Below are 24,933 nucleotides of genomic sequence, written 5' to 3'. Positions count from 1 at the left end.
TAAAGTGTGAGACACTCTGTGTGGTTATGTTTCTCCCTCTCTCTCTCTCCTCCTCCTCCCCAACTCCAGCCTGTCTTTGTGTTCATGTGACACGTCCTCAGAGTTGGGCCGCTTGCCTCTCCTCCTCTCCTCACCTCTCCTCCACCGCTCCTCTCCTCCTCACCTCTCCTCACCTCTCCTCCACCGCTCCTCACCTCCTCTCCTCACCTCTCCTCCACCGCTCCTCACCTCTCCTCACCTCTCCTCCCCCTCTCCTCACCTCTCTCCCCCTCTCCTGTCCTCCTCACCTCTCCTCCCCCTCTCCTGTCCTCCTCACCTCTCCCACCTCTCCTCCTCCTCTCCTCCACCTCTCTGTCCTCCTCACCTCTCCTCCCTCTCCTCTCCTCCTCTCCTCCACCTCTCCTCTCCTCCCCTCTCCTCCTCCTCCTCCTCCTCCTCCTCCTCTCCTCCTCTCCTCCTCCTCCTCTCCCCTTCTCCCCTCTCCTGTCCTCCTCCTCCCTCTCCTCCCCCTCTCCTCCTCCTCCTCTCCTCTCTCCTGTCCTCTCCTCCCTTCTCCTGTCCTCCTCCACCTCTCCTCCCCTCTCCTCTCCTCACCTCTCCTCCACTCTCTCCTCCCTCTCCTCCCCCTCCTCCTCTCTCTCCTCACCTCCTCCTCCTCTCCTCACCTCTCCTCCCCCTCTCTCCTCCTCCACCTCCTGTCCTCCTCTCCTCTCCTCCCCTCTCCTCTCCTCTCCTCCTCCTCTCCTCCCTCTCCTCCCCCTCTCCTCACTCTCCTCCACCGCTCCTCTCCTCCTCTCCTCCCTCCTCCACCGCTCCTCTCCTCACCTCTCCTCCACCGCTCTTCTCCTCTCCTCCTCCTCCTCTCTCACCTCTCCTCTTCTCCACCCCGCTCTCCTCACCTCTCCTCCACCGCTCTGCTCCTCCTCTCCTCACCTCTCCTCCACCGCTCCTCTCCTCACCTCTCCACCGCTCCTCCTCCCTCTCCTCTCCTCCTCTCCTCCACCGCTCCTCTCCTCCTCTCCTCCCTCTCCTCCACCTCCTCTCCTCCACCTCTCCTCCACTCTCCTCCACCTCCTCTCCTCCACCTCCTCCTCTCCTCTCCTCCTCTCCTCCTCTCCTCCCTCTCCTCCTCTCCTCCACCGCTCTGCTCCTCTCCTCCTCCTCCTCACCTCTCCTCCACCGCTCCTCTCCTCCTCTCCTCACCTCTCCTCCACCGCTCCTCTCCTCCTCTCCTCCACCTCTCCTCTCCTCACCTCTCCTCTCCCTCTCTCCTGTCCTCCCTCACCTCTCCTCCCCCTCTCCTGTCCTCCCTCACCTCATCCACTGCTCCTCTCCTCCTCTCCTCCACCTCTCAACTCTCCTCCTCTCCTCCACCTCCTCCTCCTCCCTCACCTCTCCTCCCCTCTCCTGTCCTCCTCTCCTCTCCTCCACCTCTCCTCCTCTCCTCCCCTCTCCTCCCTCCTCTCCTCACCTCTCCTCCCCCTCTCCTCTCCTCCTCACCTCTCCTCCCCCTCCTGTCCTCCTCTCCTCCACCTCTCTGTCCTCCTCACCTCTCCTCCCCCTCTCCTCACCTCTCCTCCACCGCTTCTCCTCACCTCTCCTCCCCTCTCCTGTCCTCCTCACCTCTCCTCCCCCTCTCCTCCACCTCTCCTCCCCCTCCTCCTCTCCTGTCCTCTCCTCCCCTCTCCTCCCCTCCCTCTCCTCCACCTCTCCCCTCTCTGTCCTCCTCACTCTCCTCCACCTCTCCTCTCCTCCACCTCCCTCTCCTCCTCACCTCTCCTCCCCCTCTCTCTCCCCCTCTCTCCTCCTCTCCTCCACCCTTCTCCTCCTCTCTCCTCCCCCTCTCCTGTCCTCCTCTCCTCCACCTCCTCTCCTCTCCTCCACCTCTCCTCCCCTCTCCTCCTCTCCTCCCTCTCTCCTCCACCTCTTCTGTCCTCCTCTCCTCCTCCTCCTCCTCCCCCTCTCCTCACCTCCTCTCTCCTCTCCTCCTCCCTCCTCCACCTCCTCTCCTCCCTCCTCCTCCCCTCATCCTCTCCTCCCTTCTCTCCTCCTCTCCTCTCCTCCTCTCCTCCCTCCCCTCCTCACCTCTCCTGTCCTCCTCCTCCTCCTCCTCCTCTCCTCAACTCTCCTCCTCTCCTCCTCTCCTCCTCATCTCAACTCCCCTCTCCTCCTCTCCTCCCCTCTCCTCCTCTCCTCCCCCTCTCCTCCTCTCCTCACCTCTCCTCCTCCTCTCCTCCCCCTCTCCTCCTCTCCTCCCCTCTCCTCCTCCTCCTCTCCTCCTCTCCTCCCCCTCTCCTCCTCTCCTCACCTCTCCTCCAGTCCTTGTCCTCTCCTCCTCTCCTCACCTCTCCTCCACCGCTCCTCTTCTCCTCACCTCTCCTCCACCGCTCCTCTCCTCCTCCTCCTCCTCCTCACCTCTCCTCCCCTCTCCTCCTCTCCTCCTCCCCTCACCTCTCCTCCCCCTCTCCTGTCCTCCTCCCCTCTCCTCCTCCCTCTCTCCTCCTCTCCTCACCTCTCCTCCCCCTCTCCTCCTCCCCTCACCTCTCCTCCTCTCCTCCTCCCCCTCTCCTGTCCTCCTCACCTCTCCTCCACCTCTCCTCCCCTCTCCTCCACCTCTCCTCCCCCTCTCCTGTCCTCCTCTCCTCACCTCTCCTCCCCCTCTCCTGTCCTCCTCACCTCTCCTCCCCCTCTCCTGTCCTCCTCTCCTCCACCTCTCCTGTCCTCCTCACCTCCTCCTCCCTCTCCTCTCCTCCACCGAAGAGGAGGACCTCTCCTCCTCCTCTCCTCACCTCTCCTCCACCGCTCCTCTCCTCTCACTCTCCTCCCCCTCTCCTCCTCTCCTCACCTCTCCTCACCTCTCCTCCCCCTCTCCTGTCCTCCTCTCCTCACTCTCTCCTCCCTCTCCTCCCGCTCCTCCCCCTCTCCTCTCCTCCACCGCTCCTCTCCTCCTCTCCCCCCCCCCTCCTACTCTCCTCACCTCTCCTCCACCGCTCCTCTCCTCCTCTCCTCCCCCTCTCCTCCTCTCCTCATCTCTCCTCCTCCTCTCCTCCCCCTCTCCTCCTCTCCTCACCTCTCCTCCACCGCTCCTCTCCTCCTCTCCTCCCCCTCTCCTCTCCTCCTCCACCTCTCCTCCTCTCCTCCTCCCCTCACCTCTCCTCCCCCTCTCTCCTCTCCTCCTCCCCTCACCTCTCCTCCCCCTCTCCTGTCCTCCTCCCCTCTCCTCACCTCTCTCCTCCTCTCTCCTCTCCTCCTCCCCCTCTCCTGTCCTCCTCACCTCTCCTCCACCTCTCCTCCCCCTCTCCTCACCTCTCCTCCCCCTCTCCTGTCCTCCTCTCCTCACCTCTTCCCCCTCTCCTGTCCTCCTCACCTCTCCTCCCCCTCTCTGTAACACAACACCATTTAATTCTCCTCTCCTCCACCTCTCCTGTCCTCCTCACCTCTCCTCCCCTCTCCTCACCTCTCCTCCACCGCTTCTCCTCACCTCTCCTCCCCCTCTCCTGTCCTCCTCACCTCTCCTCCTCCTCTCCCTCACCTCTCCTCCACTGCTCCTCTCCTCACCATCTCCTCACCTCTCCTCCCCCCATCTCCTGTCCTCCTCTCCTCAACTCCTCCCCCTCCACCGCTTCTCTCCTCCTCTCCTCCCCTCTCCTCATCTCTCCTCCTCCTCTCCTCCCCCTCTCCTCCTCTCCTCACCTCTCCTCCACCGCTCCTCTCCTCCTCTCCTCTCTCTCACCTCTCCTCCACCATCCTCTCCTCCCCCTCTCCTCCTCTCCTCATCTCTCCTCCACCGCTCCTCTCCTCCTCTCCTCCCCCTCTCCTGTCCTCCACGGCCTGAAGTGGTGTCATGCCCCCCATTTGCAGTTTCTCTTTTTGCCCTCCGTTTCCCCCTCTGTTTCCCCCTCTGTTTCCCCCCATCTTTGTTTCCCCCCTCCGTTTCCCCCTCTCTCAGGTTTGAACGACCTCCTGTCCTTAGGAATCTGTCTGTCTGCACACTGTAGTCTGTCCTGCTCTTTTATACATGCTTGGTGTTGGCAGTCAAATACAAAACACACCAAATGGCACAAGTGTGTCACTATAATATGAGTTGTCACTGTCTTCTCGTGATGGACACCAAACACAATCATTCAAAAGCTGTGAGTCATTTGCGTCAGTCTTTGTTTGTCCAGCCCAAATAATTGCCCTCTCTAAACGTCTTTGATAGCAATATGCAGTGAGGGACATTCCCTAACTTTCTGTTTGTGTTTCTCCCTCCTCAGGCCCTTAATGGTTTCGTCCTGGTCATCACTGCAGACGGGGTCATATTCTACTCCTCTCACACCATTCAGGATTACCTGGGATTCCACCAAGTAAGTCTCTGCTGCTGATCACAGGGCTCGCAGCCACTCAAACCCACTGGCACACACACACCATACACGCCGTACATCATACACACACACACACGCGCGCACTGCCGCTCAAACACGCACAGAGAGAGGAGGATTGGGCCTGCCTACAGAGCCACAGCCTGGCGCAGAGGGAGTCTGGAGGAGGTTCGATCAACGCCGGCCTAGGCCCCGCCTCCGGCCCCCTTCCGTTCCCTAGTCTCGCCCTCTCTGCCCTCTGGTACCCAGCCCTGCTCTGTGCTAAGCACTTTAGCACGCTTGATTCAGGATTTCCCACTGGATAAGAGTTTGATAACCCCGTCCAGAGAGGTCAAACGCAGGTTAATCATTTAATTAGAGCTGATCTATAGCATATTTAATCACAGACCTCTATAAGCATGCATACTGTCTGTCCTACGTATCTTTAATTGAGTTAACCCCCAGCAGCTGATTAACTGCTCTAATAGCCTCATTTATTCAGGTTGGATCCGTTTTTGATAACATCCATGCTTGCGTACACAGTTGGGCTAAGCTGTATTAGCAATTATGAACACCCCCTGAAGCTCTCTCTCTTTCCTTCTCTCTTTTCCTCTCACTCTCTCTCTCTCTCTCTTGCTTCCTCTTTCTCTCTCTCCTCTCTCTCTCTCTCTCTCTCTCTCTCCTCTCTCTCTCTCTCTCTCTCTCTCTCTCTCTCTTGCTTCTCTCTTCTCTCTCTCTCTCTCTCTCTCTCTCTCTCTCTCTCTCTTTCCTTCTCTCTCTTTTCTTTTCTCTCTCTCGCTCCCTCTTTCTCTCTTTCCTTCTCTCTCTCTCTCCTTTTCTCTTTCAATTCAATTCAATTCAATTCAATTCAAGGGCTTTATTGGCATGGGAAACATGTGTTAACATTGCCAAAGCAAGTGAGGTAGACAACATACAAAGTGAATATATAAAGTGAAAAACAACAAAAATTAACAGTAAACATTACACATACAGAAGTTTCAAAACAGTAAAGACATTACAAATGTCATATTATATATATATATATACAGTGTTTTAACAATGTACAAATGGTTAAAGGACACAAGATAAAATAAATAAGCATAAATTGGGTTGTATTTACAATGGTGTTTGTTCTTCACTGGTTGCCCTTTTCTCGTGGCAACAGGTCACAAATCTTGCTGCTGTGATGGCACACTGTGGAATTTCACCCAGTAGATATGGGAGTTTTTCAAAATTGGATTTGTTTTCGAATTCTTTGTGGATCTGTGTAATCTGAGGGAAATATGTCTCTCTAATATGGTCATACATTGGGCAGGAGGTTAGGAAGTGCAGCTCAGTTTCCACCTCATTTTGTGGGCAGTGAGCACATAGCCTGTCTTCTCTTGAGAGCCATGTCTGCCTACGGCGGCCTTTCTCAATAGCAAGGCTATGCTCACTGAGTCTGTACATAGTCAAGGCTTTCCTTAATTTTGGGTCAGTCACAGTGGTCAGGTATTCTGCCGCTGTGTACTCTCTGTTTAGGGCCAAATAGCATTCTAGTTTGCTCTGTTTTTTTGTTAATTCTTTCCAATGTGTTAAGTAGTTATCTTTTTGTTTTCTCATGATTTGGTTGGGTCTAATTGTGCTGCTGTCCTGGGGCTCTGTAGTGTGTGTTTGTGTTTGTGAACAGAGCCCCAGGACCAGCTTGCTTAGGGGACTCTTCTCCAGGTTCATCTCTCTGTAGGTGATGGCTTTGTTATGGAAGGTTTGTGAATCGCTTCCTTTTAGGTGGTTGTAGAATTTAACAGCTCTTTTCTGGATTTTGATAATTAGTGGGTATCGGCCTAATTCTGCTCTGCATGCATTATTTGGTGTTCTACGTTGTACACGGAGGATATTTTTGCAGAATTCTGCGTGCAGAGTCTCAATTTGGTGTTTGTCCCATTTTGTGAAGTCTTGGTTGGTGAGCGGACCCCAGACCTCACAACCATAAAGGGCAATGGGCTCTATGACTGATTCAAGTATTTTTAGCCAAATCCTAATTGGTATGTTGAAATTTATGTTTCTTTTGATGGCATAGAATGCCCTTCTTGCCTTGTCTCTCAGATCGTTCACAGCTTTGTGGAAGTTACCTGTGGTGCTGATGTTTAGGCCAAGGTATGTATAGTTTTTGTGTGCTCTAGGGCAACAGTGTCTAGATGGAATTTGTATTTGTGGTCCTGGTGACTGGACCTTTTTTGGAACACCATTATTTTGGTCTTACTGAGATTTACTGTCAGGGCCCAGGTCTGACAGAATCTGTGCATAAGATCTAGGTGCTGCTGTAGGCCCTCCTTGGTTGGTGACAGATGCACCAGATCATCAGCAAACAGCAGACATTTGACTTCGGATTCTAGCAGGGGGAGGCCGGGTGCTGCAGACTTTTCTAGTGCCCGCGCCAATTCGTTGATATATATGTTGAAGAGGGTGGGGCTTAAGCTGCATCCCTGTCTAACCCCACGACCCTGTGTGAAGAAATGTGTGTGTTTTTTGCCAATTTTCTTTCTCTCTCTCCTTCTCGCTCTCTCTCTCTCTCTCCCTCTAGCTTTCTTTCTCTCTGTGGTCATCAGTTGGAGGCTGCTGAGGGGAGAACGGCTCATAATAATGGCTGGAAAGGAGCGAATGGAATGGCGTCAAATGTATAAGTCCACTCCAGCCATTACCACGAGCCCGTCCTCCCCAATTAAGGTGCCACCACCCTCCTGTGGTGTGCAGTGCTGCTGTACAATGGCATGCGAAAGTATTCACCCTCTTGGCATTTTTCCTATTTTATTGCCTTTTCCTATTTTGTTGCCTTATGACCTGGAATTAAAATAGATTTTTGGGGGGTTTGTATCATTTTATTTACACAACATACCTACCACTTTGAAGATAGAAAATATGTTTTAATGTGAAACAAACAAGAAATAAGACAAAAAAACTGAACTTGAGAATGCATAACTATTCACCCATTCTCAATGGGATTGAGGTCTGGGCTTTGACTAGGGCATTCCAAGACATTTAAATGTTTCCCCTTAAACCACTCGAGTGTTGCTTTATCAGTATGCTTAGAGCCATTGTCCTGCTGGAAGGTGAACCTCCGTCCCAGTCTCAAATCTCTGGAAGACTGAAACAGGTTTCCCTCAAGTATTTCCCTGTATTTAGTGCCATCCATCATTCCTTCAATTGTGACCAGTTTCCCAGTCCCTGCCATATGAAAAACATGGTGGTGTTCTCGGGGTGATGAAAGGTGTTGGGTTTGCGCCAGACAGTGTTTTCCTTGATGGCCAAAAAGCTCACTTTTAGTCTCATCTAACCAGTGTACCTTCTTCCATATGTTTGGGGAGTCTCCCACATGCCTTTTGGCAAACACCAAATGTGTTTGCTTATTTTAAAAGCAATTTTAAAAGCAATGGCTTTTTTTCTGGTCAGTCATCCGTAAAGCCCAGCTCCGTGGAGTGTACAACTTTAAGTGGTCCTATGGACAGATACTCCAATCTCCGCTGTGGAGTTTTGCAGCTCCTTCAGGGTTATCTTTGGTCTCTTTGTTGCCTCTCTGATTAATGCCCTCTTTGCCTGGTCCATGAGTTTTGGTGAGCGGCCCTCTCTTGGCAGGTTTGTTGTGGTGCCATATTCTTTCCATTTTTTAATAATGTATTTAATGGTGCTCCGTGGGATGTTCAAAGTTTTAGATTTTTTTTTATAACCCAACCCTGATCTGTACATCTCCAACTATGTCCCTGACCTGTTTGGAGAGCTCCTTGGTCTTCATGGTGCCGCTTGCTTGGTGGTGCCCCTTGCTTAGTGGTGTTGTAGACTCTGGGTCTTTTCAGAACAGGTGTATATGTACTGAGATCATGTGACAGATCATGTGACACTTAGATTGCACAGGTGGATTTAATTTAACATAATTGTATGACTTCTGAAGGTAATTGGTTGCACCAGATCTTATTTAGGGGCTTCATAGCAAAGGGGGTGAATACATACGCACCACTTTTCCATTTTTTAAATTGTTTTGAAACAAGTAATTTTTTCATTTTACTTCACCAATTTGGACTATTTTGTGTATGTCCATTACATGAAATCCAAATAAAAATCCATTTAAATTGAAAGGTTGTAATGAAACAAAATAGGAAAAATGCCAAGGGGGTGAATACTTTTGCAAGGCACTGTAGCTACAAGCTGCTGTGGAAGAAATGTTCCCACAGTGTGAGCCACACCTCTCAGGCCTCGTTTCATTTCAACAACCCTCACTTCACATCTACAGCGCTGACCGAAATCCTTTTGGATGTGGCTGCCTGTTGTGGAGCTGTGTGAATGGTAATGAGAAGTAGCACTGAGATGCTAGTGTGATACGGAACCTCAGGCTGTGCTGTGTCCATGTCTGAGGTGGTCCAGCTGATGCCCTAACCTTCCTCCTCACTGCAAGCCCACAAAACAAGGGGTCGTGTGTGTGTGTGTGTGTGTGTGTGTGTGTGTGTGTGTGTGTGTGTGTGTGTGTGTGTGTGTGTGTGTGTGTGTGTGTGTGTGTGTGTGTGTGTGTGTGTGTGTGTGTGTGTGTGTGTGTGTGTGTGTCACCTTACTGATTCTACAGGGGTGAATTCAATTGTGTGTAGGTTATTTTTCAGGAAGTCAGACAATAGTTCCCAGTCCTATGTGCTGGTACACGTGACTGTTCTGAAGACCTCTCTCTTTCTCTCCTCGTCCCAGACGGACGTGATGCACCAGAGTGTGTTTGATCTGATCCACACTGAGGACCAGCAGGAGTTTAGGAGGAACCTGCACTGGGCTCTCAACCCCCCGGCCGTGCCCCAGCAGGTGGAGTCACCCCCAGGTCAGTCTTACACTGCGTCTCACTGTCTATACCCCCTTTTATGCCGGGCCGACGCATTTTCACAAAGCTGTCCAAGGCCACTGTGAAGCCTTTCACATTACTAGCTAGCGATGTATGTTTGATGCTCTGTTGCACATTTACAGATGGCATATATATGCCATAATAATTCATTGAACTTGTGGAAGGGGCTGAGGTGAACTACTAGCAGAAAAAAATACAGATAAAAAGGAGATGCCAGTTTGATGCTTTGTTTCAGTATGATACTTAGTCGATTTGAAGTCGCCGTTTAACTTTAAAGTGACACACAGATTCAGTGACAGTTTACACCATACTGGTTTGATCATGAAAACATGATCAAATGAAGAACTGCAATGAGTCAGCCTGAAGTCACTCACACCCAATGGGCTAACTTTTCCCTAAAAACAGGTGACCCCAATTTCCCCAGCGGAGCTCTGTGCAGAGAGGGAAGGAGATGGGAGAGGGAAGGAGATGGGAAGGAGATGGGAGATGGGAGAGGGAGGGAGATGGGAGAGGGAAGGAGATGGGAGAGAGAGAGGGAAGGAGATGGGAGAGAGAGGGAAGGAGATGGGAGAGAGAGAGGGAAGGAGATGGGAGAGAGAGAGGGAAGGAGATGGGAGAGAGAGAGAGAGAGTGGTGACCTTTATCAGGCACTCCATGACTATGAGGGTAAATGTTAGAACACACACAGCCGTCTGTTTTAATTAGGCAGGGGTTAGAGCTACCGTAGCGTCACCGTGGTACTTTAGAACAGGCACGGAATGGAGAGCGGGAGGGACAGACTAGAGCTACACACCCACACACACATGCACATACACACACTCACCAAACATACCGTACTCTAGGAGCATCGGAACCCTGTTGAACAGACATATTAATAGACCACAAATGAAGTAGCCATTGAATATAGTGATTTTGTCCTTGTCCTGTTTCTATTCCTCAGATGGAAAACCAGTCCCCAGCTCGTCCCTGGTGACCTATAACCCCGACCAGCTCCCTCCAGAGAACTCCTCCTTCCTGGAAAGGAACTTCGTCTGTCGCTTCCGCTGTCTCCTCGACAACTCTTCTGGCTTCCTGGTTTGTAACCAATCATATTCCCCCTCTCTCAACCTCATACACACAGGAGTACTGGAGACTGACTCCTTTTGGGAAGATTATTCTTGCAATGTTTGAGCTCATGTTAGAGATTTGCCCTCCATTGAAGACAGCCATTGTTGGACTTATGGTCTGTGTATGCATGTGTATAAGGAAGAAGGCATGCGTGCGAGCGTCCTTACTTCCATGTGTACTGCACTCTTGCTTGCGTGCGTACATATACAAGTGTGTGTGTCAGATCACACCTCAGCTTTATTAGAAGAGAGTGCCACTGTGACTGTGTCCCATGACTGTACTGAGGGAGGCTGAGCCGTACAAGAACAAAGGCCTGGGAATACCCAGACACTTCTAGTCTGGCTCCTGGCGTGGGGTGTCCCGACTCCCGCCAGAGCCCCAGAGGCAGGCGCTTTACAGGGCTACTGAACCCCCTATCCCAGAGCTACCCTCCACTACTGATCCCTGAACTACAGAATCCCCTCCACCCCCTATGTCCCCCTCCTATCCTCCCTCTGCAGAAATCTGAGCATTCTACTTTCCAGTGCTTCCTCCCCCATTCAGACCAAAGGATGCTATTTTCTCCCAGCTAGAAAATGCAAGGCTGCCGTTCACTTCCTCCCCTACCTCCCCCTTCTATCCCTGCCCACTCCTTTCCCCCTACCCTATCACCCCTTCCTCCCCTACCTCCCCCTTCTATCCCTGCCCACTCCTTTCCCCCTACCCTATCACCTCCTTCCTCCCCTACCTCCCCCTTCTATCCCTGCCCACTCCTTTCCCCCTACCCTATCACCCCTTCCTCCACTACCTCCCCCTTCTATCCCTGCCCACTCCTTTCCCCCTACCCTATCACCCCCTTCCTCCCTACCTCCCCCTTCTATCCCTGCCCACTCCTTTCCCCCTACCCTATCACCTCCTTCCTCCCCTACCTCCCCCTTCTATCCCTGCCCACTCCTTTCCCCCTACCCTATCACCCCCTTCCTCCACTACCTCCCCCTTCTATCCCTGCCCACTCCTTTCCCCCTACCCTATCACCCCTTCCTCCCCTACCTCCCCTTCTATCCCTGCCCACTCCTTTCCCCCTACCCTATCACCTCCTTCCTCCCCTACCTCCCCCTTCTATCCCTGCCCACTCCTTTCCCCCTACCCTATCACCCCCTTCCTCCACTACCTCCCCCTTCTATCCCTGCCCACTCCTTTCCCCCTACCCTATCACCCCTTCCTCCCCTACCTCCCCCTTCTATCCCTGCCCACTCCTTTCCCCTACCCTATCACCCCTTCCTCCACTACCTCCCCCTTCTATCCCTGCCCACTCCTTTCCCCCTACCCTATCACCCCTTCCTCCACTACCTCCCCCTTCTATCCCTGCCCACTCCTTTCCCCCTACCCTATCACCCCTTCCTCCCCTACCTCCCCTTCTATCCCTGCCCACTCCTTTCCCCCTACCCTATCACCTCCTTCCTCCCCTACCTCCCCCTTCTATCCCTGCCCACTCCTTTCCCCCTACCCTATCACCCCCTTCCTCCACTACCTCCCCCTTCTATCCCTGCCCACTCCTTTCCCCCTACCCTATCACCCCTTCCTCCCCTACCTCCCCCTTCTATCCCTGCCCACTCCTTTCCCCCTACCCTATCACCCCTTCCTCCCCTACCTCCCCCTTCTATCCCTGCCCACTCCTTTCCCCCTACCCTATCACCCCTTCCTCCACTACCTCCCCCTTCTATCCCTGCCCACTCCTTTCCCCTACCCTATCACCCCCTTCCTCCCCTACCTCCCCCCTTCTATCCCTGCCCACTCCTTTCCCCCTACCCTATCACCCCTTCCTCCACTATCTCCCCCTTCTATCCCTGCCCACTCCTTTCCCCCTACCCTATCACCCCCTTCCTCCCCTACCTCCCCCTTCTATCCCTGCCCACTCCTTTCCCCCTACCCTATCACCTCCTTCCTCCCCTACCTCCCCCTTCTATCCCTGCCCACTCCTTTCCCCCTACCCTATCACCCCCTTTCTCCACTTCTCCGTCACCATCCCAGCACTCTGAGGCCAAAGGAGACTATTTTCTCCCAGCTACAGTAGCTAGAGAGCCATAGAGAGCCTATTAGCCTGGTCAGCGGGGGGTCGTACCACTTCAGACCACAGCGGGATCAGAAGCCACTACCCACCCTCGGTAATCCGTCTTAAAGAGCCATAGGGTCGTGGGGAAAGGGCTTTAATCTGGAGGAGAGCAACTAGAGAGGAATTTGCTTAGTCAGAGTAGCTCGAGGACTCCCAAAGGACTCATTCTTCTCCTCAGACAAAAGGTATGTGCTGGATGAGAGAGCGAGAGAGAGAGAGAGAGAGAGAGAGAGAGAGTCTGGACTAGAACACAGTAACATACAAGTCAATGTATTGCTGTAGGGGCCTGCAGGATAGTCCATGTGCAGTTAGAATAGCATACTCAGAGAGCTGTGAGAGCCTGTGTTTTCGGTTAAAGCTGGCATGCAGGGCTCGTGGTGTGGGTGTGTCAGAGCGGGACCTCCTGCCCGGTGAGCACAAGGGGGAGACCGTGGCATGACCCCCTCGCCCCCTCCGCTCCTCCTAGCCTCTCCATCTCACCAGTACAGATCAGGACCATGCAGAGTAGCGGGGGGGCTGGTGGTTGGGGACGGGAGGGGAGGGGGAAGGGAAGAAGAAAGGAGAGTAAGATCGGGGTACTTCTCAACTCTGCGGAGGTCATTTGCGTGAGCGGTAAGCCCAGGGTTTGTCTCGGACTAATTTCCATAGCATTGTTTTGGTAATCCTATTGCTATTTGAGGGTAGACTCCTGACATCATTGCACCTCACCTTATGCCCAGCAGGATCAATGAACAAGTGCTAGGGGGAGATGGGAGGAGAGGGCCATAAGACCCACCACACCATCCTGGCCTCGCGTGAGAGGATACGGGCCGAGAGGAGGAGGAGAAATAGGAAACAGGGAGAGCAGGGGAGGGGTGGACAGAGTCAGGGAGAGGTTAGTTGAGGGGAGGAGGGAGGATGAGGCCCAACTTAAACTCATCAAGGAGAAGAAGAAAGAAATTAATTCCAATTACCATTCTCGTAAACCTTGTGCACCATTTTTATCTCATCTTTGAATTGTTGACGTAATCACTACAGAGGACGCAGAGCGGAGGACACAGTGTCCAGTTACATTACAGTACTTTGGTGTTTTATCCCTTCCCTGCATGTCCTCTATAATCTTCAATGACTTCCGTCTCCCCTCAAGGCCCCCTCAGCCTTGTACAAAGGGTGTGTCCCAAATGACACCCTATCCCCCCTGTATAAGTGCACCACTTTTGCCACAGCCCTATAAACCTCTTGTCAAAATCAGTGTGCTAAATTGGGGATAGGGTGCCATTTAGGACGCGGTCCAAGTCTCATCCGGGGGTCATCGGTTCCCTCCTAAACATCATGTTCGTATTATATGAGGGTTTTATTACATACAGCATGTTGTATTGTATCTGACTCTAGTAGAAGGATAATGAACAAGTTAATTGAGTCCTTTTTGCTTTTCCTCGTTTTGCTGAAGTTCTGTGAACTCTAATTACATTCGCCCTCGAGCATTCAGCTGTTATAGAAAGTAAAAGAGAGGCATGTGCATTAATGATAATGTTCTCTTGTTTTCTAAATCAGACAATATTCAACATGACATTGTTCATTATAATAATGCCTGTCGTCTCGATCTCAAACACACAAGTCCTTGCACGGTTCTTGTTGTCGTTTGAATCCGTCAGCTGGTAGGCCACGGAATCTTAGGGGGCTACCGTTTGTCTCAGGAAAAAGCCATTTCTTCCTGTGAGAATGTCTTGTGTCGACATTCACTCATGTGCAACGTTATCTCCTCAAAGATTGCACTGGAGACCGACTTTGAGCGGGAGACACAGCCCCATCAATATTCCAGTAGGAGATTCAAGCTGTCACACAAATCAAGCTCAAAGAATTCTGCTTTTGCTGGTTTGACAGTTGCATGTCCCAGTGAATTGACACACATACATACAGTAGTTTCATTAGTTCATCCTGGTCGTCTGTGCTGTAATCTCTCGTGACACACTGTTAGCTGACCAGCGCATGCAATATTTGTTTCTGGTTCCGTGATCATTCGTAACCTAGTAGTAGCAAGTCCAGACCTTCATTACATAAACAGAAGGTATGTTCCCCAACCAGAACCAAATCCTGCGTGCTGGCCATTTAAATGAGAGACTAGGTCATTTGTACTGCTCTAGTAGCGTTCTATTCAACTACAGCCCTTCATTACATAAACAGAAGGTCCAGTAAGTTCCTAACCAGAAGGTACCAGTGTGTTCCTAACCAGAAGGTACCAGTATGTTCCTAACCTGAAGGTACCAGTGTGTTCCTAACCTGAAGGTCCAGTATGTTCCTAACCTGAAGGTACCAGTAAGTTCCTAACCAGAAGGTACCAGTATGTTCCTAACCTGAAGGTCCAGTATGTTCCTAACCTGAAGGTACCAGTATGTTCCTAACCTGAAGGTACCAGTATGTTCCTAACCTGAAGGTACCAGTATGTTCCTAACCTGAAGGTACCAGTATGTTCCTAACCTGAAGGTACCAGTATGTTCCTAACCTGAAGGTACCAGTATGTTCCTAACCTGAAGGTACCAGTATGTTCCTAACCTGAAGGTACCAGTGTTCCTAACCTGAAGGTACCAGTGTTCCTAACCGAAGGTACCAGTGTGTTCCTAACCTGAAGGTACCAGTGTGTTCCTAACCTGAAGGTACCAGTATGTTCCTAACCTGAAGGTACCAGTGTGTTCCTAACCTGAAGGTACCAGTGTGTTCCTAACCTGAAGGTACCAGTATGTTCCTAACCTGAAGGTACCAGTGTGTTCCTAACCTGAAGGTACCAGTGTGTTCCTAACCTGAAGGCACCAGTGTGTTCCTAACCTGAAGGCACCAGTGTGTTCCTAACCTGAAGGCACCAGTGTGTTCCTAACCTGAAGGCACCAGTGTGTTCCTAACCTGAAGGCACCAGTGTGTTCCTAACCTGAAGGCACCAGTGTGTTCCTAACCTGAAGGCACCAGTGTGTTCCTAACCTGAAGGCACCAGTGTGTTCCTAACCTGAAGGCACCAGTGTGTTCCTAACCTGAAGGCACCAGTGTGTTCCTAACCTGAAGGCACCAGTGTGTTCCTAACCTGAAGGCACCAGTGTGTTCCTAACCTGAAGATACCAGTGTGTTCCTAACCTGAAGGTCCAGTGTGTCCTAACCTGAAGGTCACCAGTGTGTTCCTAACCTGAAGGCACCAGTGTGTCCCTAACCTGAAGGTCCAGTGTGTCCCTAACCTGAAGGTCCAGTGTGTTCCTAACCTGAAGGTCCAGTGTGTTCCTAACCTGAAGGTACCAGTGTGTTCCTAACCTGAAGGTCCAGTGTGTTCCTAACCTGAAGGTCCAGTGTGTTCCTAACCTGAAGGTCCAGTGTGTTCCTAACCTGAAGGTACCAGTGTGTCCCTAACCTGAAGGTCCAGTGTGTTCCCTAACCTGAAGGTCCAGTGTGTCCCTAACCTGAAGGTCCAGTGTGTCCCTAACCTGAAGGTCCAGTGTGTTCCTAACCTGAAGGTCCAGTGTGTCCCTAACCTGAAGGTCCAGTGTGTCCTAACCTGAAGGTCCAGTGTGTCCCTAACCTGAAGGTACCAGTGTGTCCCTAACCTGAAGGTACCAGTGTGTCCCTAACCTGAAGGTACCAGTGTGTCCCTAACCTGAAGGTCCAGTGTGTTCCTAACCTGCAGCTTAAGCAGAAATCCGCAGGGCAGGCGGGAACTTCAAAATACCATCCCAGTGCACCTCAACTCCTAGTAATTACTCAAAGCCAATTAGCTCTACGTCCTAACGTTTTAACAGGGACAGAAGAAGAAGTTCCCTTTCATTAGCTCCATGACACTCATCACTGTCAGTGGAGGGACTGGTGTGTTACCGTGGAAACAGGCCACGGAGAAGGAACAGAACATAACATAGCTCTCTAAGTATCTTCTCCGATGCTTCCTGTCCTGTCCTGTCATGTCACACAAAGAGCTCAGAGCGAGCCTGACACTGACATGTCACATGTCGGTTACTTACTATGAATATAAATAAGTCTTTCTGCCCCCCCAGCGAACCGTGAGACCTGCATGCACTGCTGTTCTGAATTGTTTGTTATCAAGGTGTACCACGCATCTACGTGATGGAGATAGATGGATGGTTCTACTGTAGTGTAGTGTGTGGATGTGCGTGTGTGTTTCATTGTAAATTAGTGTAGTTCTACACTGTCCCTCTGGGGCTCTTGCAGGCAGGGGAGGAGGAGCGTCTGAAAGTTTTATCAGTCCAAAGGTCCACATGCAAAGGCTTCCCTGGCTTTTCTAATTAGCAATTTGATGAGCAGGGTCATGGCCTGCTGGGTTATGGCTGGGGATGACAGGGGATCCTGTATGTTTACAGTGTGATCAAAGGGCCTCCAGTCAGCCTAGCGAGGGACAGAGAGACAGGCTCAAAGACAGGCTCAGCCATTAAGACTGGGCTCTCTTTCTCCATCTTCTGCTCTCTCTCTCTCTCCATCTTCTGCTCTCTCTCTCTCTCTCTCTCTCTCTGTCTTTGTGTGTGTCTCTCTCTCTCTGTCTTTGTGTGTGTCTCTCTCTCTCTCTGTCTCTCTGTCTTTGTGTGTGTATGTGTCTCTCTCTCTCTCTCTCTCTGTCTTTGTGTGTGTGTCTCTCTCTCTCTGTCTCTCTCTGTCTTTGTGTGTGTGTCTCTCTCTCTCTCTCTCTGTCTCCTCTTTCTAGAGGTGACTGTTGTAAATAATGCTGATTGTGTGCGACGGGGAGAAACGAAACAGGCACTGTTTCAGGCACAGACACTGAGAAACAGGCACTGTTTCAGGCACAGACACTGAGAAACTGAGAAACAGGCACTGTTTCAGGCACAGACACTGAGAAACAGGCACTGTTTCAGGCACAGACACTGAGAAACAGGCACTGTTTCAGGCACAGACACTGAGAAACAGGCACTGTTTCAGGCACAGACACTGAGAAACAGGCACTGTTTCAGGCACAGACACTGAGAAACAGGCACTGTTTCAGGCACAGACACTGAGAAACAGGCACTGAGAAGTGAGCACACGTGATATCATCTTCATTGTCACAAAGGCAGCAAAGGAATATGTTATGCATTTGAACGGGAGAGCGAGGAGAGAGTCCTAGTCTCTCTCTAGTCCAGACTGCTGTGGTTGGCTACGGAAGATTGTTTGAAGCATTCACTCTCTCCTGACACTCCTCAGCTCTCTTTACAGCATACAAATGAATAACACCCCACTGTAGTATACAAACAGATAGAAATAGCAAGCCTGACTGACCCAGAGCTCGATTACATTTTTAAACGGTTCAGTTTTACAGGGGTATTTTGCTCATTCAACCTCTCACTGAAGGTGGAACGACTGTGAACCAAATGCTATTCCTCTAACGTGAGTCTGCACGATTTGACAATAACAATCATTCAAACCTACTAGTTTTCTATTTTATTATTTGGCATACTTTTATCCATCGACGAAGAGGACATGCTTAGTGTTTGCCATGTGTATCCTGGGTTGAAGTTATAATAGACATTTCTGTCTATATATCTCTCTCTGACTTCCCAAACTGTAAAAAAAAAAAAAAAAATACAGATTGAGGTACATGTATTTATGTGTTTAAAATTGAAATGTTTCTGTTTGTGATCTAATCCTGTAAACTACATGACTATGATGCAATAAAGGGAAGATGGTACATCAGAGTTGCATTTGACGCTACATCACTTATGACATCACAAAGGAGTCAGTTCCGGGGAATTTAAACACGTGACAGCTGTTCATTCACCTGTCAATCTGTGCTCTTGAGCTTGCTTCGATAACGTGTGAATTAGGTCCAAAATCTCCTAAATGAATTCTTTGTATGTTGATGACCTCCACCAAAATGTACCCTGAGGAAGAGTGGGGTGGGAAACATCATCAGGAACCTGGATAAGAAGTCTATAACAAACAAAAACCTGTACGAGACCTTCTCAGCATTTGGAGACATCTACTCTAGCAAGGTAGTTTGTGACGAGAATGGCCATTCCAAGGGTTATGGTTATATTGAATACAAGACACAAGAGGCTGCTGATAGAGCCATCGAGAAATTAAATGGCATGTTAATGGGATAATGAAAAAGTGTTTATCGAGCGCTTTAAGTCACGCAAAGAGCGAGAGGAGGTACTTGAAGCCAAGGCCAGAGAGTTCAACAACGTGTTTGTCAAGAATCTTGGCAGAGACATGAACGATGAGAAACTGATGGAGATTTTTGGAAAATATGGACCAACAGTTAGTGTCAAGGTTATGAAAGACGATAAGGGGAAGTCGAGTGGGTTCGGTTTTGTTTGCTTCGAGGGGTATGAGGATGCACAGAGAGCCGTGAACGAGATGAGCAGGAAGGAGCTAAACGGGAGGCCGATATATGTAGGCCGTGCCCAGAAGAAAGCAGAGCGCCAGACGTTGCTGAAACTCAAGTTTGGGCAGAAGAAGCCTGACCCCAAGGCCAAATACAGAGGTATAAATCTCTTTGTAAAGAACCTGGATGATGCCTTTAATGATCACCGTTTAAGGAAGGTGTTTTCTGCATTCGGAAAACAATCATCAGCGCCAAGGTGATGACGGAGAGCGGCCGGAGGCAAAGGCTTTTGTTTCCCTCTCCTCCCCCGAGGAGGCCACCAAGGCTGTGATGGAGATGAATGGCCGTATCGTGGGCACCAAGCCGCTTTACGTGGCCTTGGGCCATCGCCCCCATCATCCTGCCGGTGCAGATGCAGCCACTGCCATGAGCAAGCCTCAGTACAAGTATATGTGATAGAATTAAATGTGCCTTAAATAAATACTTAAAGCACAGTACCATAAAGTGTACCAGCAATCAATATGCTCATCATTCATCTGAGTGTGAGCTCTATTGTTGTCTGAGCAGTTTGATTGTTGATGTCTGGGAAATCCTATATGTGGAACATACAGCCAGCTTCTCATTCATGAACAAACGTGACTGAAGCAAGTTTTGTTGTGCTCGTGAATCTCTACACCAGACCTGGGTTCAATTAGTATCCATTTTCTTTCAAATACTTTCATCTTTTCGATTTCCTCTGTCTGTGGTGTCAGATGTGCAGGGTTTACACTTTGCACTTTTGAAACTATTCCATTGGTACCAGACAAACTTGAGAGGTTGAGAGCTTCAAGTGCACAAACACAAGTAATATTTAAATACTACTATTTTATTTTAGTAATATAATAGTATACTTTTAGTATTTACTAATAGTATTTTCTACTCCTATTATAAGGTAACCTGCCTAAATGGCTACTGACCGGTAGCACTCACGTCTGCAGCCATGAAATGCTTTGAAAGGCTGGTCATGGCTCACATCAACACCATTATCCCAGAAACCCTAGACTCACTCCAATTTGCATACTGCCCCAACAGATCCACCTGGACAAAAGGAACACCTATGTGAGAATGCTATTCATTGAATACTGCCCATGTTCAACACCATAGTGCCCTCAAAGCGAATAACTAAGCTAAGGACCCTGGGACTAAACACCTCCCTCTGCAACTGGATCCTGGACTTCCTGACGGGCTGCCCCCAGGTGGTAAGGGTAGGTAACAACACATCCGCCACGCTGATCCTCAACACAGGGACCCCTCAGGGGTGCGTGCTCAGTCCCCTCCTGTACTCTCTGTTCACTCATGACTGCACGGCCAGACACGACTCCAAAACCATCATTATGTTTGCCGATGACACAACAGTGTTGTAGGCCTGATCAACGACAACAATGAGATGGGCAGACACCTGACAGACACCAGACAGGGGGCAGACACCTGACCGTGTGGTCCAAGGACAACAACCTCTCCTTCAACGTGATCAAGACAAAGGAGATGATTGTGGACTACAGGAAAAGGAGGACCGAGCATGCCCCCATTCTCATCAACGGGGCTGTAGTGGAGCAGGTTGAGAGCTTCAAGTTCATTCAAGTTCCTTGGCGTCCACATCATCAAACTAACATGGTCCAAACACACCAAGACAGTTGTGAGGAGGGCACGACAAAACCTATTCCCCCTCAGGAGACTGAAAAGATTTGGCATGGGTCCTCAGATCCTCAAAAGGTTTTACAGCTGCACCATCGAGAGCATCCTGACGGGTTGCATCACTGCCTGGTATGGCAACTGCTCGGCCTCCGACCACAAGGCACTACAGAGGGTAGTGCGTACGACCCAGTACATCACCGGGGCCAAGCTTCCTGCCATACAGGACCTCTATGCCAGGTGGTGTCAGAGGAAGGCCCTAAAAATTGTCAAAGACTCCAGCCACCCTAGTCATAGACTGCTACCACACGGCAAGCGGTACCGAAGCGCCAAGTCTAGGTCCAAGAGGCTTCTAAACAGCTTCTACCCCCAAGCCATAAGATTCCTGAACATCTAATCAAATGGCTACCCATACTATTTGCATTGCCCCCACGCTACTCTCTGTTAGTATCTATGCATAGTCACTTTAATAACTCTACAAACATGTACATATTACCTCAATTACTTCGACACCGGTACCCCCGCACATTGACTCTGTCCCGGTACCCCCTGTAAATAGCCCCACTATTGTTATTTTACTGCTGCTCTCTAATTATTTGCTATTCTTATCTCTTACTTTTTTTAGGTATTTTCTTAAAACTGCATTGTTTAAGGGCTTGTAAGTAAGCATTTCACTGTTGTATTCAGCGCATGTGACAAATAAAATTTGATTTGATTTGATACTGTCGTCTCACGTTGTTATCCTCCCAAGTCTCGTTCATTACTCGGCTATTGGTTTCCGAACAAATACTGTATGAGAAAGCCTGGACCAACCAGCTCTTTGTTTTCTCTCCCCAGGCCCTGACCCTCCAAGGCCGTCTGAAGTTCCTGCATGGCCAGAACTGCCGGCTGGATGACGGCTGTAACGTGCCCCCCCAGCTGGCCCTGTTTGCCATCGCTACCCCCCTCCAGCCTCCATCCATCCTGGAGATCAGGACCAAGAACATGATCTTCAGGACCAAACACAAGCTGGACTTCACCCCCATGGCCTGCGATGCCAAGTATGCCCACACTATTCAGTCTTATTTCACATTATGATGGAATGTTGTTAAAGTAACACCGGTTATAGCTGGTTGAATTAACGTCATTAGAACCCCTTTTAAAAACAGAATTAGTTGTATTCTGGTTGTAATGAGGTCATTTCAACCAGTTTTGCCTGCGGGGGTGTTGCTAGGGTGTTTGTTACTGTGAAGAGCAATTTCTTGTCATATGGCTATAATATGTTTGAAGTAGTGGTAATTCAAACATGTTTTCACTGCCATTGATGTCCTATTGTATAATAGACTTGCAATGATTATTCTGTCCATATTCTGTCTCTAATAAAAAACAACTAAAAAGTGTTTTAAGTGAGAATAGTCTGAAGCCGAAAAGGAAAGGAAGTCGGAAATGAAAGGAAATTCACGAGCACCACAATGCCTATTCCGCCCATGCTCTACTAAGGTTTTCCAGCACACAGCTTTGACCTACTACAATAGCTATGTTGGGATTGTACTTCAAACTTTCTCAAACAGCCTAATTCATGCTCTTAGAGGAGGTGCTTCCACAATAATGTGATTTGTACCACATGCAAGGTAAAGTATTTGATTCTTCACACACCACAGTGAGAAGTTCTCATTACGCTACCTTTTCATGCTTTTTAGCTGTTTCGTCTTGTAGTAATGTGGTGCATGCCTGTATTTGCTAAAACCTTTATTTTAGCAAAACATGTCTTTAAAAATAAATTATCATAATAACATCCTTTTTTAGGTGTAGGTGGCCAACATAACAATAGGTGGTGCGTGTGTAGCCGATGCGAAATGGCTAGCTAGTTAGCGGTGGTGCGCGCTGGTAGCATTTCAATCGTTGCCGTCACTCGCTCTGAGACCTTGAAGTAGTGGTTGCTCTTGCTCTGCAAGGGCCGCGGCTTTTGTGGAGCGATGGGTAACGATGCTTCGAGGGTGACTGTGGACGTGTGCAGAGCGTCCCTGGTTAGCGCCCAGGTATGGGCGAGGGGACAGACTAAAGTTATACTGTTACACGTGCGTTGGACATAGTAGCTCAGATAGTTAGAGCCTGTCTGCATGCCTGATTTCTGTTACCTGTGTAATATTGACATAAGCTCAGAACCAATTGTGTTTCAAATAAGTTATGTTTGTACTTGTATTTATTTTTGCAATAAAGATGGTGAAGCAACAATAATACGAATTTACAACAGGCCTAGGTCAAAAAATACATATAGCCAAATGATACATAGTTTGAAGTACAATATCAACATAGCTACTGTAGTTGGTGAAAGCTGTGTGCTGGAAAACCTTGGTAGAGCATGGGTGCTCGTGAATTTGCTTTCTTTTTTGGCTTCAGACCAATGCCTATTTATTCTCACTTAAAAATATATATTTTTAATTTTATTTCCATGTTCTTTACACTGGAAGGTGATTATGCAACATTATTATACAACATAATTAAGCAATCAGACCCGAGGGGGGGTGGTATATGGCCAATATACCACAGCTAAGGGCTGTTATTTCGCACAACGTAATGCGAAGTGCCTGGATATAGCCCTTAGCTGTGGTATATTGGTCATAAACCACAAACCCCTGAGGTGCCTTATAGCTAGCTATTATAAACTGGTTACCAATGTAATTAGAAGAGTAAAAATAAACCGGTGGTATATGGCATTCAGCCAATCAGCATTCAGGGCTCAACCACCCAGTTTATAATACAGCATAACACATGCTCTCCTTATTTATTGATAAGATCCCAGTTTATACTCCTACTTATCATTGCTCAAAGCAAATTGGCAAGAGCAAGGAAACAAAGACTCAAGCAAATATTTATTATGCGATTACACAATGTAGTGGGCTAGATGAGTACAGGAGCACAAAATATGGATGAGCTGTTCTCAATGGAAGGGTTCTGAAAAATGATTTCTCGCCAAAGCGAGGTGTGACCATGAATATATCATAGTCATCCACCTCGGTGGAAATGACTAGGGACACATAAAGGGGACAGCCCTGGTGCGTCAGACGCGAGCTGATCAGGAGGTCGTCATCCAAATGTTCCCAGGACAACAGTGGTCTACACTGACATCACACAGTGGAGGAGTTGGGTGTTTCAGTGGGAGTAGGACATCAACAAGCGCATAGAGATGGCCCGGCGCTCTGTCAACCAGCTGATGTTTGCATTTCTCTGTTACAGGCCATGCCCACAATCGGCCATTTTGTCATAAATCACAATGTCCCTGGGCAGTACCATAGGGCAGGGTTTCCCAAACTTGGTCCTGCCCCCCCTTTTTTTGCCCAGGCACTACACAGCTGATTCAAATAATCAAAGCTTGATGGTGAGTTGGTTATTTGAATCATCTGTGTAGTGCTTAGGCAAAAACCAAGGGAGGGATGGCGTGCATCTCACAAATGAGTGCAACATCCTCCACCTTGAGAGTGAGAGCTGATCTCTCCTCTGTTCTAGCAAGACCACCTAATAAATGTAAATAAGTGTGTGTGTCGGGAGGGGGCTGTCAAAACTATAAATGAAGAATGGACTAGATATGTCCTAATTAATTTGCAATATGTACGATATGTTAGGTGGCTAACGTTTTCTAGGATAGGGTTTAAGGTTAGGAGTGAGGTTAAAGGGTTAATGTTAGGAGTTATGTTAAAGGGTTTTAAGGTTATGGGAAGGGTTAGCTTACATGCTAAGTAGTTGCAAAGTAGCTAAAAAGTAGTAAGCAGTTAGTTTAAGTCTCATCATGGACAATTTTAGCTATGTTTGAGTTGCTAGACATCCTTGTTATACGCCCATCCTTCCACCCTCGAGACTTTTCCTATTTCTGAAGTAAATCTCTATTAGTGATGGCATGTTATATAGAAGGATCCAGACACTTTTTTTGTGATTTGGTTTGTTTTTTGGGTACATGCCATTTACATGAAAAATAGAGATTTAGGTACAGTCTTCTTTAAGTAACCTTCTGTCTGATGTAACCATACCAAACGTAACATTAACATACTTATTTCAGTGTGCCGGATTTACGTTTACTATGTTACGTATAGTCTATGAGACTGACTGGCACACAGCAATTCAATAAGCAAGCAATGATTCTGATGTTGTTTTAACCTGGTGCAGCACCCTCACTACGTTTTACTTGTGGATGGCGATTTGAGATTTTCTGTGAACACACAGAAAAGTAATTTGACACTATGTGCACGCATTTGGCTCATAAATGTCAAGACGGCAAGAGAGACAGTTTATGCCGGAGCAGGAATGTATTCGACAAGTGTTATGAAACAGCGATGCTGTCAGTCTGTCTGGTAAGCATGTACAACCGAGGTTCTGTTTACGTGTGTGTTTGGGGTTCAAACCATTTACTACATGCGGTTCAACATAACTCACTCCCTGTTTCTTAACAAATCTATTTGTTTTCTTGGCTATGTTTTGTGGTCTTGGTTGTTCTTAGTCGAGGAAATGCAGCGTAACTAACTAACTGCAGGGTTTATCCTGTCTGAAATATGGATACCTCGTTACCGTAACTTGGTCTGTACAATGCAAATGAATGTGATTAGAGTGGCAGTTT

General features: G+C 49.1%; 1 protein-coding gene and 1 pseudogene across 1 annotated transcript in view; both read left to right on the top strand.

Moving 5' to 3' along the window:
• LOC112235169 (aryl hydrocarbon receptor-like) overlaps window positions 1–24,933 on the top strand; it is a 92,039-nt gene that overhangs the window by 51,701 nt on the left and 15,405 nt on the right. Inside the window, exons 5-8 of the mRNA XM_042324088.1 lie at window positions 4,257–4,346; window positions 9,048–9,171; window positions 10,133–10,266; window positions 21,183–21,385. Coding sequence (XP_042180022.1) covers window positions 4,257–4,346; window positions 9,048–9,171; window positions 10,133–10,266; window positions 21,183–21,385 — 551 coding nt within the window. The remainder of the gene's footprint in view (window positions 1–4,256; window positions 4,347–9,047; window positions 9,172–10,132; window positions 10,267–21,182; window positions 21,386–24,933) is intronic.
• LOC112255532 lies at window positions 13,140–19,130 on the top strand (annotated as a pseudogene).

This window comes from Oncorhynchus tshawytscha, linkage group LG07 (genome assembly GCF_018296145.1).
Source record: "Oncorhynchus tshawytscha isolate Ot180627B linkage group LG07, Otsh_v2.0, whole genome shotgun sequence".
NCBI lineage: Eukaryota > Metazoa > Chordata > Actinopteri > Salmoniformes > Salmonidae > Oncorhynchus > Oncorhynchus tshawytscha.
Note: the sequence above shows the minus strand (reverse complement) of the source record. Positions and strands in the feature narration are given on the sequence as shown.